The sequence below is a fragment of the Protopterus annectens genome, chromosome 1.part2 (genome assembly GCF_019279795.1).
Source record: "Protopterus annectens isolate FY-2018-M chromosome 1.part2, PAN1.0, whole genome shotgun sequence".
Lineage (NCBI taxonomy): Eukaryota > Metazoa > Chordata > Ceratodontiformes > Protopteridae > Protopterus > Protopterus annectens.
This window is the reverse complement of record NC_056727.1, coordinates 651,917,547-651,933,225: the sequence shown is the minus strand read 5'-3', so window position 1 is coordinate 651,933,225 and position 15,679 is coordinate 651,917,547. Positions and strand designations below refer to the sequence as shown.

Sequence of the window (15,679 nt, the reverse complement as noted above, 5' to 3'; positions counted from 1 at the left end):
TGAGATTTCGTGCAAATAGTACTTTTATACCACAATTGAGCCCTACAATTGAAGTATTTGGCAAAGTCCTAGAAAATGACATTTATGAATGTTTTGATAATAACAGAAACCCTAGACATGGACAGAACTTGAATTACTTTGAGCGTAAGGCTCTAAATAACTTAAGAAGAGATCCTTCCATCGCTATTAGACCAGCTGACAAGGGTGGTCCCATTGTTATAATGGACACCACAGATTATAACGCAAAAATGACCTCTATGTTAAATGATGATGAATTTTATATGAAAATAGACTATGAAAATTTGAAGGATAAGGTATTCAGTGTTTATTACACTTTGGATGACCTTATCATGTCATCTGACATCACTACAGAATTGTATGATTTCTTTAAGGTTAAAGACCCCATCATTCCAATAATTCAGGGTCTCCCCAAAATTCACAAGAACAGCATGAACCCACCCATGAGACCCATTGTTGCAGGACAAGGGTGGGTTACAGAACCCCTCTCCATATATATTGAGAGTTTGTTGAGACCCATAGTAGATGTGAATAAACGAATCTTGAAAGACAGCAAGCAATTTCTGATAGATCTATACACCAATACACGACATCTTAGTGATGACCAACAATTTCTTCTAGTAACCCTGGATGTGACCAGTTTATTTACTAGGATTCCAAATGACATTGGGATTAAGTTCATCACTGAATACCTAAGGAGTCATTCACAATTTTCAGTCAAAAAGGTAGATCTAATAGCATTATTGCTGGAAACTATTTTGACTAATAACGTTTTTGCATTTGGAGAAGATCTGTACCTTCAGAGGGATGGCGTAGCTATGGGCACTTCATGTGCCAATAGCTACGCCAACCTGGTTATGGCCAAATGGGAAGATGAATATGTCTATCCAAGTGCTTATTTTAAAGAACATATAGCAATGTACTGTCGTTTTGTCGATGACCTTTTCTTTTTGTGGTTGGGAGATGAGCCCTCCCTCAGAAAATTTGTAACATACTTAGATACAAGCACACAGTTCTTGAAATTTACCATGAATTTCTCCAGGACTAACATTTCCTTTTTGGACGTAGAGATTACTAGACTTGGAAGTGGTTTATTAAATACGTCTGTGTATAGAAAAGGATGCCATAGGAATAGTTTAGTGCACAGACGAAGCATGCATCCACTTTATGTCTTTAGAAATGTTTTAAAAGGACAATTCATGAGAGTGTCGAGACTTAATCCAGATGAACAATGTTTTCAATCAGGGTTGCAGGACCTTTAAGAGAGATTTATAGAGAGAGGTTACAGTGAAACAGACATTAATGAAACAATTACACTTGTAGAATCATTAAGATCGAATAGAGCGAGACCATATTTCATGGATCAAATAGATACACAGAGTGTAGCAACTACGTCTGCAAATGAATTGAGAGCTACTTTAACGTTTAGTCAGGTTAACTTAAGAGTGAAAGGTCTTATGGAGAAACACTGGGACATCTTACGCCAGACAAAGAAATATGTAACATCATAGGACTCAAGCCAAGTGTGACTTATAAGAATCACCCTAATTTGAAGAGCCTTCTGTGTAGACCTAGACATACTCTATATCACAGACAGGAAGTAGAACTAGATATTAACACAAAGCCATGTGGAAAATGTAATCAGTGTAAATTTATTAACACAGATACAGTATTTACACATCCTACCACAGGTCGTAGTTACTACTTTAATACCAACACGAACTGTGAGAGTAACAACATTGTCTACCTAGCAGTCTGTAATTCTTGTCCCGCTTATTATATCGGGAAGACGAATCGCATGTTTAAGGAACGTATAAGGGAACATTGCTATCAGATTAGGATAGGCTCAGACTTGAATGCTTTAGCAAAACATTATAAAACAGCAGGAATAGAGCATATGTTTAGCTTTTATGTCATTCAGAAAATTACAATGGGTTTTAGAGGAGGTGACCTTATTAATCAAACATTGGAACAAGAGACCAGGTGGATAATCAGATGGCGAGCTGACGAACCACCTGGTCTCAATGACAAGGTCCAAATTAAACCGTTCCTCAAAAAGAGGAGACTACGCAGATATAAGTAACTATATTGTTGCTATAGACATATATTTTAATATGCTAGTTGTAATTTGTTTTTGTAAGAATGTTCTTTAACATTACATATGCTCATAGAGTTAGAAACATGTTTTTAATTAGGATGAAGTATACTCAACACGAGCGCATTTCACCTATGCAGTTAGATAATACACCCTGCATATGAGATACTAGGAAGGGTATTATATATATATTTTATTAGTTAGGATTTAAATGCTGAGCGTGTGTGTAGAGGCTTGAGTTTTTATGTGGATTGTAATACGATCTACTATGTGAGGTCGTTTCATAAAGTTTTTATTTTCATATTTTATTGCAAGTTATGAAGTTGCACATTTGTTGAATTTAGGATTCTTACACTATGCAAAAGCATTTTTTACTATGCAATAGCATGGTTCATGTCACCTTGCGTCACTTAATTGACATGTAGATGTGCGTTTTTAGCAAATAGAATATATAAATGATCGTGCATCTTGTGTGTTTAACTTTAAATTTTTGAGCGCAATCTCGCTAATTTTGTAACCAATCAGCATTCATGATAGCTCTTTTAAAGAGCTTCATTTTTTGTAATTTTTATCTAAGTCTGAAGAAGCCTGTTGGCGAAAGCGCTTACTTTTGTACCAAAATAAAAGAAATCTTTTATTACAACAACTTGCTCTGGAATATTTGGAGATTATACAACTTGCTTTTTTGTAGTGAAGACGTTTTATTGCCGTTTGGAACAGCGTATATGGTGACTCTGATATTTGCTTTTATTTTATTCACGCTGCTTCCTGCTTCCGTTGGTGTATTTATCTGCTTTTGGACCTTTTAAATTTCCAGTGTGTTGAATCCAGGATATTTTGGATTTGCTCCTTGAGTACTTACTTATCCCTAAAGTTTTTAATAGACATCTGATTATTTTTTTAAGTTGCATGCTCCTTTGTAGAGCTGTATGACCTTCCTAATTAACAGTGACTGATTCACTTGCATCTATAAGAAGTAAATTCATATCTTTGACTGAATGAGTTGTTGAGGAAATAGCTGCTACAAAGCATGGAAATAAACCAGTGTTACCAAATAAGAAGAGGGTCATAAGACAAAAGCAAAGACTAGCATGTGGTGAGGCTGACAAATACGTTACAGCAGGATGGCATAAACATAAAAGGGGACATACAATAAGCATCAAGAAGGATGCAGAGGTGAAAAGTAAACAAGAGAGTGCACACATATAACTTATTTGTCAGCCTCACCATGGGTGCTTCTGCATCCAACCCTGTGACTGATGTGGTCTGTTAGTCTGTCCATTGCTCATCCTTGTGTACATTTCATAGACTGTTTCATTGCTCCAGACTACTCTGTCCACCCTGTACAGCTCTCACTTTCTCAAGTGTTTGCTACAGTCATTTAATACCTGTTTTCAGTGTCTTGACAATATCTACAACCTGCTCTTCATTACAGTTTGTGTAATGTTTAGTTTCACAGTCTACAGCCTCACCTTCTCTTCTGTTTCTCCTTCTTCCATCTGTTGTGAATTTGCAATCGCAGCCATCACATCTCTACCTTCTCACCCTTCTCATCTGTTGAACAGATGTAGGCCCCACTCAACTTCTGGCACCAATCTTTATGTCTTTATGTCTAAATTTATCTCTCCACAGGTTGGTGCTATTTTTCTTTACATTGCTTGAAGGTGTGTAGATGGTGAAGTTGCCTGTCTGTGAACCTGAAATATCCTCTGCAAAATCAGGAAGTGAATTTAGAACATGTCCAAAGGAATGATGTACAGACAGACAGTGGGTGGCAAGTATTCAATGGGCAGCAGTTATGACTGGTGTAGTAGTGATTATATTTGCTGGACCCACACTGCCTTGAAAATATTCCACCTTTTCCTCTGTTCCCATTTGGATATTTCTGAATAAGTCCAAAGACAGACTTCTTTGTTTGAAGTTTATTGAGATAGCTATTGATACTTGGAGTGACTAGTACTTTATCTGCAGAGCCAGCATTGAATATGCTTAATTTTATCGGCCTGTGATGAAAGGAGATAGTGACTCCAGTTAGCACTCCAGTGACCCTACATTTCCAGTGCAACATGCATGATGGCCGATTCTTGTACATATGCTTATGTGGCTTCTTGCATGGAGTCTGCTAATTATATGTAATGAATAGAAAATTGCACAGCTATCATCAATAAACCACACTGAACTTCCTTGCAACTACCAGTATCTATCTGTCAGGTAAGTGTCACATATAGACTTTTCACACAGACTATCTTCTGCGAGTGACTTTTACGCAGTCCAGACCCTGTGGAACTACAGCCAAACTGTCCACTGGTGCATATCTTCATTCTGTATCATTATGGACAGCCGTCAACCTTAATAAGCCTAAGTGATCCAAGTTTGGCAATATCTCATTGGTAATCCAAGCAAGAAGAACGTATGAATACCAAACCAAATAGCGTAACACAATTTAATCACCGCTTTCGTCAAGAGACTTGACCTGAAGAAGTCTCTTGACGAAAGCGGTGATTAAATTGTGTTACGCTATTTGGTTTGGTATTCATACGTTCTTCTTGCTTGGATTACTGTTGTTCCTTTATTGAGATTTTTATTTGTTTAATATCTCATTGGTCACTGTTAGTTCGGATGATGATGCTTTCATTATATCCATCCTTAAAGTTCTATAATTTCAATAGGACTGCTTTATAATTGTTCTCTATTTATTTATTTTGATCAACGTTATATTGTTTCTTTTTTTAATTAATTGTAATTATTGAAAAGTGAAAGAAAAAAACATTTTGGCAAAAAGATACTCTCGAGAATGGAAGATATGAGCTATAAGGAAATTTTCAGAGTAACTCCTCACCTCCTTGCAGCATTAGTCTTTATAATAAACATTGTAGTCTGACAACATTATATAATACTGTGCCATGACCTGGTTAGATGCTTTTATTTAAAGAACTACATTAAGAAACGTCTTTAAAGATAACTGGCTAACTACTGGTTGTGATAATTATATAAATATGTACCTTAATCATTTTTGTAAATAATAACTGGGTGCAGTGACCGTAAACTGACATGTATGTGTATGTCTTTTGTTAGGCTAGACGTTCCTAACAGGTAAATGGCAGTTTTCCTACAAATGGAGAGAACTTAAACAGTAATACATTTTATAGCACCTGTGATGACCCCTTCTCTGGGCCAATAATCCAGGAATCCTCGCCACTGACACCGGCAAGGGACATTCACTTGGAACAAAAATAGATGCACACAGTATTTCCAGATACAGCTCTCTGCAGCAAGCACAATTTCCTTAAGAGCACATGGGAAACACACTCAGTTCGGGGGCTGGGTTCCCCCTCTCTCTCTGTCGAGGCTCCCAATAAGACTCCCACTGGCATGGCTGTAGAGTTGAGTCCTCAGCCAAGTGTCCAATTCAAGCCTTCACCACTCTCTCTGAGAAACCAATGCTGTGTGTCCCTGCTCCAAGTAGCTGACACACACACTCTTTGAGATTTGATTTTCACACACACACACACACACACACACACACACACACACACACACACACACACACACACACACACACACACACCTGGGAAAGGCTGGCACAGATTTACTAGCTATGCCCCTCTGCCCAAATTATAAGGTAGTTACTGTCACCAGACACTCCAAAGCCAGCTACTCTACGGCTCTTACAAGGGTACTCAATTATATTGAGTTGAATTAATACTAATACAACTGATAGTGTTTGACCAATGCAGTAAGGCTTTCAGGAGTGACCAAACTGTCTCTAAATAAATCTCTCAAAGGCTAAAATATTATCTAAATGACCAGCTACAATGAAACGTTTAAATACGTTTAATAACAAAAAATAAAAAAACATGAAATACTAAATATCAAATGCTATGTTACTAGTCAATGTTAAGTTTGGTACTATGTAAATTTGAATGCTTCTGTATATGCCTTATATTTCGCTTAAAATTTAACTGTGGACCTTTTCTCCCCAGGCCTCTGCTGAAAATGGACATGCATCCAGTCGGACTTTCCTGGTCAACAAATGTAAAATAAAATAAATAATGATAATAAATAATAAACACCAGAGTTTCAGTCATAGGAAATATTAAAAATAACACACATAGATAGATTCACGCAGATACAGAAAAACAGTACGTAACTAATCTCACTATATTTTCGTGACTGATCCCTGCTTACTTTATAAAGCAAGGCAAGATGAAGAGGGTGAGTGGTTTTGTCAGTTCCAAAAAGCGGACTGCTATGAGATTTCTGTCTCATATGGTATTAAAACATGATTTTATTCCTGGAATACAGAATGACATCACATATATCTGGTCATCTGACTCTGGCTCCCTTACTACTCCCTTTTCTAGCAACTGAACCAGAATCTAGCACATATGTGTCAATAATACATACACATAGAGCTTTGCTAAGATCTGTTGTAGCTTCTGAAAGTCATAAAATAATTTCAAACTTCCACACTTCCAGAGTTGCAATTAGTTCACCACCAAGGGCAATACAAAAGGCTTCCTAATGCAGACTTTTTGTCTCTGGATGCATTCGGAACTGTAAGATACAATCTTTATGGCCTAAACCAGATAATTTAATTTAATTTAATTTAAGGGTATTTTTCTAAAACTTAGCTGGGGCTGAAGTTAACCTCTTCTCTTCCAATATCCTCTGTTACAATATTATTTTCAGCAGTTATAGTACAGTCTGACATACAGGTGTATTTTTCTTTCTGTGCACCAGGACCCACTGTTGGTACATTTTTAACACAAGCATCTTTACAAGTACATTTTTCAACACCAGCACCTGTACAAATCAGTTTGATATACAAATTACATATAATTCTTTACAAAACTAAAGCTAGCTGTGCTGGAATATGTTGCATGTCCACTGCCCTACTTCTGGCATAACTGGAAATACCTCACATCATCACAGCATTTACAAGCTATTATCTCAGTTATAGTGATATGAAATGCAAGACTGAAAACAGATGCAACTTCAAACATAAAATGTATAACAGAGAACACAATCATTAACATAATATCAAACATATGAGGGTATAAATTATAACAGTTCATTACATTAAACATTAATTAGCTACTTTCTGCATTACAGATGCATCCTGTGAAAAACTAGCAGTGACATTTGCAAAAGCTAATTTAATATGACACTAGTTTAGACTATGCAGGAGAACCATGAACCGGTAAAGAAATAAATCAGCTGTAAATAAACATCTGCTTCACTGGATGAATTTTATTGACTCTGTTAAAATTTCTTTGACTGCACAATCTGAAATTGCACCAGTTGCTGTTGAAAGTATGTTATAAAAATGTAATGATTTCAGTTGTTCTTATAAGCAGCCCTGAAGGCTTGATGAAGAATAGATTTATTGCATTTTAATTGAAATAGCTTTATCAGCAAGAGCCTTTAATGAAAGTCTTTATCTACAAGGAATGTTTATATTTTTTAGAACTAGTGAGAAAAAAAAAACACTGCAGATCTCCTTGGTCAGGAATGCTAGGCGATGGGTTATTGGACCTGGAATAAAGATGCTAGGGTTACTTCATTAAATGTAGATGCTCTGCCTGATTTTATTAGGTCCTAAAGAGATAAGGCATAGCATCCATTATTGTGCCAGGTATGGGGACATGTCTATTATGTAACCCTGTTAGCTTCAGCAGCACACATTCAGATACGGGTGGATGTTTATTTAGTAACACTCTAGACATTTATTTATTTATTTATCAGGTACTGAACCATGAGGACCCCTTTTCAGTCCCAGCCTTGTGATATAACATAAATAAACATGAACATTGCTTGATGATAACTCAATAAGACTAAAAAAGAGAAGAAGCAGACAAAACTTGTAAAACAACAAAACAAATTTTTGTAGAATATGTATACATTTTTCTAATTTCAGGGTGAGTGGCAGATCTAGGAGTTCAGAGAAACAGGAAACTGTCATTATGTGTCTGTGCAGTAAGCAATACCTGTATATTCACCATCTCCCAGGTTTGCTATAGTAGGGCTGTATATTCATCAACGCCCAGGTATGCTATAGTAGGGCTGTATATTTACCATGTCCCAGGTATGTTTTAGTAGGGGTGTATATTCATCAACTCCCAGGTATGCTGTAGTAGGGCTGTATATTCACCATCTCCCAGGTATGATATAGTAGGGCTGTATATTCACCATCTCCCAGGTATGATATAGTAGGGCTGTATATTCACCATCTCCCAGGTATGCTATAGTAGGGCTGTATATTCACCATCTCTCAGGTATGGTACAGTAGGGTTGTATGTTCACCATCTCTCAGGTATGCTACAGTAGGGCTGTATGTTCATCATCTCTAAGATGTTAGATCCTGAACTGCAACCCATCAGGTCACTGATTTGCTGAACTTGCAGAATTTTATTTTGGAGAGAAGAGAAGCACTGGGAGAATATGTATGTGTGGCAGATATTCATTCTGTGACACATGAAATAATGAAAAGAATATGCATAGTTATGACTTCATACATACATGTGTAAGTGTAAGCTTGTATGGATGTCAGCTTGTGCATATATGCATGACCTTTGTACATGCATCTATGTGTTTGGTAGCTGTTTTCTTCTGCTAACTTTAGCCTTCAGCATTCTAATAAGTACAAGTATAAACCTCAAGGAAATAAAAGTAATTTCGTTCAAAGAAGTCCTTCTCTGACCGCAGTTCACACCAGTATTTTGTGACAAAACAATGAGACTGGGACAAAAATGGGATAACTGGTAGCTCCATACAGAATATGCTTGGCAGGAAGGATATGAATTATATTTCCAATGTGACAGCATGAAATATTATTTTATTTCCTTAGGATTGCACTGGTGTGTATCAGTTTTATTGCTGGAATGTCAGTAGTTAACCTCAACATTAGGTGTTGATGTGTCACTCTAAAATAGTGTTATTATTGTCATTGGAAAAACCATCTTGCATGATGAACATCGAGTGTACTGTTTGTGCTTTGCTCTTGTACACAAAGGCAAGTTGGCTTGTTTCTCATTGAAATTTATAAAGGTTCAGAGGTTATAGATCTGATTCTGTCAGATCGAACTGATATCACTAAGGTTTTACCGTATCAGTTAGAAGGCTGGTTTGGCATTTTTTCACGGCCCTTTTCCTAATTTTCTTTTTCAGCTTCAGAACCAGAGTGAGCTCCGCGCTCCTACTGCAGAGAAAGCAGCCTTTTTCCTGGATGCTGCCCTTGCTGCCCGACATGGAAGTAGACCGGAATGTGATGAAGAGGATCGTAGGAATTCCCATATGCTCTTTACTCTCCACATTTACCAGTACAGAATGGAGAAGAACGGCAAAGGTGGAAGTGAGTTCTTCCTGGTTATGCAGGGTTTGTTTGTGGAATTCCTTTCCATGTCTCCCAGTAGGTAACAAGCATGATAAAGGGAGGTTGCATGCTGCTTTTCCTTGCCATCTCAAGCTGTCCTGGCTGCCTTACTGCCGTTGCTATTTGTTTCCGTCTCTGGGTGTTCAGTAGCTCCAGATGTCTGCAGCTGTTATTTTTTTCATGTATCTATGACTGTCTGAACTGCAGGTTTTATTCATTTATATGCTTTTCTGCATTGTCTTTCCTGATCTTCCACTGGCTTCTCTGCCTGTGACCTTTGTTTGAGAGCTCCTAGCACTGATTTTTTTTTGCAGATTAATCCTCTTTCATTACTGCATTGCCTTTCTGTTGCAATTTCTTTGGAAATTATTTCTTCTGGTGCTATTCTTTTGGCTTTTTGAATTTGTTGAATACTGCTTTATACAGTAGACATGTATTGAAAATCACATATTCTGTTTTATGCTATGTCCTTGTGGAGCCTTGCATTTTATAACATTGTTTTTTTTTCCAGAATGCAGATACTATAGGCTTCACCACTGTTTTCAGACAGTCTTTTACTGTGTCTCAAGAGTGTACAAGTGTGTTTTTGTTTGTTTGCTCAAAATTTTTTTAATAAAAACATGGTTCTGATTCAGAATGCTTTTAGAAAGTATTATCTGTACATCTGTCCTTGCACTACAGTGTTGTAGCTTGAAAGTTCAGATTCGTACACCAATCCCTCTAACATATAAGAGATGTTTGTAATACTGCATGAGTTGGTTAACAAAGTATGTGACATTTTCGTAATTATTAGTAAACAACATACTCCATTTTGGATACGGTTATCTTCTTTGCTGTCCACTAGTGCATATGTCTTCATTTATAATGTGCCCCCAAATGTGACTTGTTTGGTTCTGTACACTAAATGATGTTGGTGTCCTGTTAAATGCATTTGCACATTTATTGTATAGGCAATGAGATAATTCTGACAATTAATGATGGAAAGTACAGCACTTTTGAAGTAGGCAGAATTCTGTCCCTCAAATGTTAATTTATACAGCATGACTTACATTTTATTTATATGGCTACAGTTACATTCTTTTCATTGTATAGAGTCTGCTGTCTATAGCTGATTTGTCACACAAATTAGGGGAGGGCCTTGTGTTCCCCATTCAGCAGGGTTGCAGCCTTTCGTAAGGCATTCTTCATATTGCTCACATTAGAGAGAGTTCTTTAGTTCATAGCAGGTACTTACTAGATTGATCTGTGAAGATCTTAAGAAGCGTATTTTTGTATTTTCATAGTAATTGTTATCCCTTATATTTTGCAATATAAATTTCCAAAGATAGGTTTAACATTACTTTGGAGTAATTGCGTGTTTTCCCTTTCCATGAGTGGAATTGGTGCTGAACCAGGGATGGATTTGTGGTTACCCATCCATTAGTTACATCTGAGCAGGGTTAGAGAAGTACTCTGCTTTACATGGAGGGGAAGACAAGGCCACAGAAGTGATATTCTTTGTGATTCATGCTTATTCCTCCAGCATGTTCTGTTAGTCCTACAAAAGAGATTGAGGTTCCCTGAGCAGGTGTTTCTGATGCCGCTGGACTTCTAAATGTGTAATAGGTCTGACAGAATACGGTCTGTTAAGGCTTTGTATGTGAGGCAGAGGTTGTCTCTCAGTAACATGTATGATAGTGAGAAAAGACAAAAGGCTTTTAGATGGACTGCAAAGTTTTATTATTTCAGCCCTTGATTTTTTGTAGTGGGAAGCATTGCAGTTAGCCCAACTGTTGTAAGTGTTTAGATGAGTACACATCAAAAAGGCATTTTACTCAATGATCAATTAGCCTAATGAGTGCCAATTACAGAACTGTTATTTCTGGGGTCTGGATGCAATAGCCTTAAGTATAAGCTGTGTGATGAAAAATGACTTCCTTGCAACAGGGATTACATAGTGATCAAAGGACAGCTCATTGTCAACATACATTCCCAGATCTCAAACAATGGGATAAATTTTTAAGGGGATGTTGTCAATGTGATAGTTACAAAACAGGTCATGTCTCCTAAAGTATACGATTATACATTGATTGGCATTTAGTTTCAGTCTATGGTTTTGACAGCAACAATTTGTTTGGGACACACCCTGTTGTAGGATCCTGCTGTCCTCGGGGGAGTTTATGATGGCACCAAGTCTATGATCACCTGCAGACTTAGTCAGTCACGTTTCTATTTCATTACCTTTGACCTATGAGAAATAAATGACAAAGAGAAGTGGCCCAAGGACTGAATGCTGAGGCACACTGCTAGTGACAGTTCTTTTGGGTGATGATACAGCTTACTGTGTTCTATTTATGAGCTAATTTGTTATCCAAATCTGATAGGGGCTAACATTTGTCTGGTAGAGTTTATCTACAATACTGGGGGGTGGGATGGTACTGAATGCCTTTGCAAGGTTCAGATAGACATTGAGCACTGATTTGCCATCACCCATGGCCTCAGTGACTTTTTTAAGTTCTTTATGGTATTAATCTTTATATCATGTGTGGGTCACATGAAAGCACATGCAAACCAAGATGCAGATCTTTTAGCTAAGCAGTTATCATTGAATAACTGTGGCCAGAGCTTCACTGGGGTTTATGAGCTATGCAAGTGATTTTTGGTACTATGAAATCATAATCTAGCTTTATCAGTCAACATTCCACAGTAATCCATTTTGTGAGCTGTTACAACTACAACAGACTGTATTATTTCTCATACCAACACACACACTGCACCAAAATCTTATTCAGTCAGCTGTAAATTTTATCAGTCTCTGGCAATGGTAGTTGACATGATTTCATATTACCAAAAAACACTTGCATAGCTCATAAACCCCAGTGAAGCTCTGGCTGATTTGCAAGGCTTGTTTAGACATTCGACTATGTCAGGGAGGAAAGCTTAGTAGCGGAGCCAAGGACATTGTCCTGAAACCACAGAAATGGGAAAGAACAGGGACAGGGAACTAAGAAGTAGAAGAAGAATATGACAGTCTGGTTACATGTCCTTTGTGGGAATGGGAAACATGATGGTAAAAACATTCACAGGATTTGCATGAAGGGCTTTAAACTGTGGTGGTTTCCTAATACTACCCAGGTCTCTCTACTTTGAGATTAACAAAACTGTTTTTCTGAAATATGGAAGATTTTGAACTCTGTCAGGAGTTCATAGACTTTTGTGTTTCTTTGAGCTGTAAACTGATCTTAGCTGGTGGTGTCTTTAAAATTCCAGCCTGGCTGAGTCTGCACAGAATTATTTTATTTCAAATGTTTTCAGACTTTTTGAGTAAGGCATTAATGTGACTGTACTTATTTGAATGTAATAGTGAGTATGCAGAAATAGTTTGCATGGTAATATTATGCAAAATGCATGACACTTTTGATGTTTCATTGTAAAATATTTACAGATAAGCAGAGAGTTTAAAGATTCTTATGCTACTGTGTTGAATAAGGCATTGACAAGATTAATTATAGTTAGATGAATGTAGTAGTATACACATAAAAGAAAGTTTTGGTGTTTCATTCAGATAAAAAGCATAGAGTTTAAATATGCTTACTCTACTGTTTTAAGTGTATTTAAATTGCATTCACACTTTAGCACTGTACCTACTTTCCAGTGACTGTTCTGATGCTGTTTACTGGTTGTAGATAGCTAGTGTGTGATTTTTGTTGTAGATCACAGTGCTTTGAGCGTATTATGGAATATAGGGATATTTTCCTGGTAAATATGTGTCCGGCTGAATCTGTACCAATGTTTAAATAAGACCCCCTTCCTTCTGTCCTCAGACTTACTAATGCTTGGTGTTTGGCTCTTCTTTTCCCACACTTGCCCTCAGTTGCCATTCACCTCATCTCACTTTGTGTCTATGTAATCTCCTTGTTTGTGTCTTTCGGCTTTTCCCGGTTAGGGGTCACCACAGCGGAACTCCGGTCCACTAATGATTGGCAGTTGATTTTTATATACCGGCTTGCCAGGCCTGATGCAAAACCTTCAACAAAGGGACACCCATTCACACATGTCTCCACGCAGAAGACAGTCTAGTTGAGAATCGAACTGGGCAGCGTCTTTGGAATTCTGCTGCTTGATTTGCAGTTATTATAGTAGTTTTACAAAACCCAAACTTTATTTACTATTTTGCATTGTAGCTGTGTTCTGCGTTTATTATTAAATATCTGGAAGATGTATTCTTATTTTATTTTTGAGTTTTTCTCCTTGAGCCTCCACTCAAAATGGGCTTAATGCTCAGTCAAGTTATCATGGTCAACAAGCTCAAATAAATAAATAATAAATAAATAAAGTGAACAGGGATTTGCTTAACTACAGTGAGCAATGACATATTGAAACTTATTTCAGTATGTTAATATAATATTTCCCTTAAACAGGATGGTGTTTCTTGTAAATCTATGCAGAGATGTTCAACATGGGGGTCTATTAATTGCAGTGAGTTAGTAATTCTGAAAAGTATTTTAGCAAGACAGTAATGTAATGATGCATTTTAGCAACATTGTGTGCTTAACTGCATATAAAACAGTTGTGCTGGAATAAATAAAAATATGTTAAAGTGGTAGAATGTTAGTCATTATACAGTCACACCTGATCAGATATGATTTTTATGTGTTTACAAATTTGCATGCACTGCAATAGCAAACTTACCTTATTTTATTAATAGTGAATGAGCTTAAACAAACTGTTATGTTTCAACGAACTTGCTGAGCTGGTTTAATGGGAAACCCATTTCTTAGAATGAGTGAGGGTTACTGGGCAAAATGCCAGTGTTCCATAGTGGTGGTTAAATATCAAAGAGTGGTTGTTTGTTTCTTACTTTATGGATGATTAAATGTAGCTCAGAGGTCCTTTCAGATTTGCATGTACAATAACAGTAACATTGTGTTATGTGAGTAGTGAATGAGAGTTATAGAAATTGACAATATGGTCAGTCTCGAGAAGGGGGTTTGGTAAACATGATCAACTGTTTAAAATGTGAGTTTGTTTTCTGGAATGTTCTAATACTTATGAGCAAAGTGTAGGAGTTCAAAGAAGACTGCTAAATATTAGAGAGTGAATGTTTGGTATGTTGAGATTGAAGGTATGTAGGATTCAGAATTGTGGTTGATTATATGTTAACTGTCTAATTCTGTTGAACAGTTCTTGAGGGAAGTGTTGGTCTATGTTAACTATTACTTTATTAGAAATTAACTGTTTAGCTTGCTGGCAAGCATTTACTCACATAAAAATGTTTGTCTCTTGATATACTTGGAACGATATTAGTTTAATAAGTTTTGACTTATTAGAGAGGATTTATGCATATTTATTTAGAGAAGTTATTGTGGGTTTGGTTATATGACAACAGTTATATAAATTGCCATTGAAAGTACCCAATGGCAATATCCTTTGGGTTGTAGGTGAGATGCCTTAGCATTTGGATAGAAACTGTGCTATACTAGTAAGTGATAGAATATTATATTCTAATAAGATGTCATTAATTGATTAATTGGATGGGACTGGTGAGCTGTTGGGAAAATTTCCCAGGCCTGAGTAGTTTTATTTTATTGTGAGAAGCTGGGGTAGGTATGGCTCACTTCTTTTTTTTATATCAGTTGTTATTAAACAGCAGACTGAGCATACATTTTCCTGTGATTTTTAAAAGTGTTACCATTATTTTTGGTTTGATACTGGACTTTAATTTTGTTGGTGTTCTGTTATGATTTTTTATGGAAGCATAGGTTGTGGAAATGTCACAGGACAATGTTGTGTAGTTATCATGCTATACTAGTTTTGTCTGGTGACTGCCAATGTTCTGTGGGGGATTAACTGTAAGTGATAAATGTTGGGGAGCAATGTGAATTTTGATACTGTCTGTGATATTAGATGTTTGTGAAGACTAAGATACTTGGTTTGGTTAGAGTGAGTCCTGTGTTTATAGGGTAAACTTGCAAGTACCAGCATGCTCAGTATGTATAAGCCTGAGGTATGTGGGGTGTCCCTCCCAGATAGTGAGGATGGGGCTTATCCATTCATTGGAAGCAGTTTTCAGCAGTTTTACTTCACATAAATGTCACTCACTTAAACTAGCTTCTGTGAGTTGACATGAATCCATAATATGTAGGCTACTTCATGAAATATTATAGACTTCCATTTTTCTTATTAAAGTGCAACCTTATGAACAGCAGCCA

The 15,679-nt window shown here is 36.8% G+C and overlaps 1 protein-coding gene across 2 annotated transcripts in view; it reads left to right on the top strand.

The window, feature by feature from the left end:
- The window catches only part of KIF26B (kinesin family member 26B), a 1,779,156-nt gene that overhangs the window by 1,499,626 nt on the left and 263,851 nt on the right, over positions 1–15,679 (top strand). For both annotated transcript variants that reach the window (XM_044058109.1, XM_044058116.1), the window contains one exon: positions 9,284–9,467. In XM_044058109.1, coding sequence (XP_043914044.1) covers positions 9,284–9,467 — 184 coding nt within the window. The remainder of the gene's footprint in view (positions 1–9,283; positions 9,468–15,679) is intronic.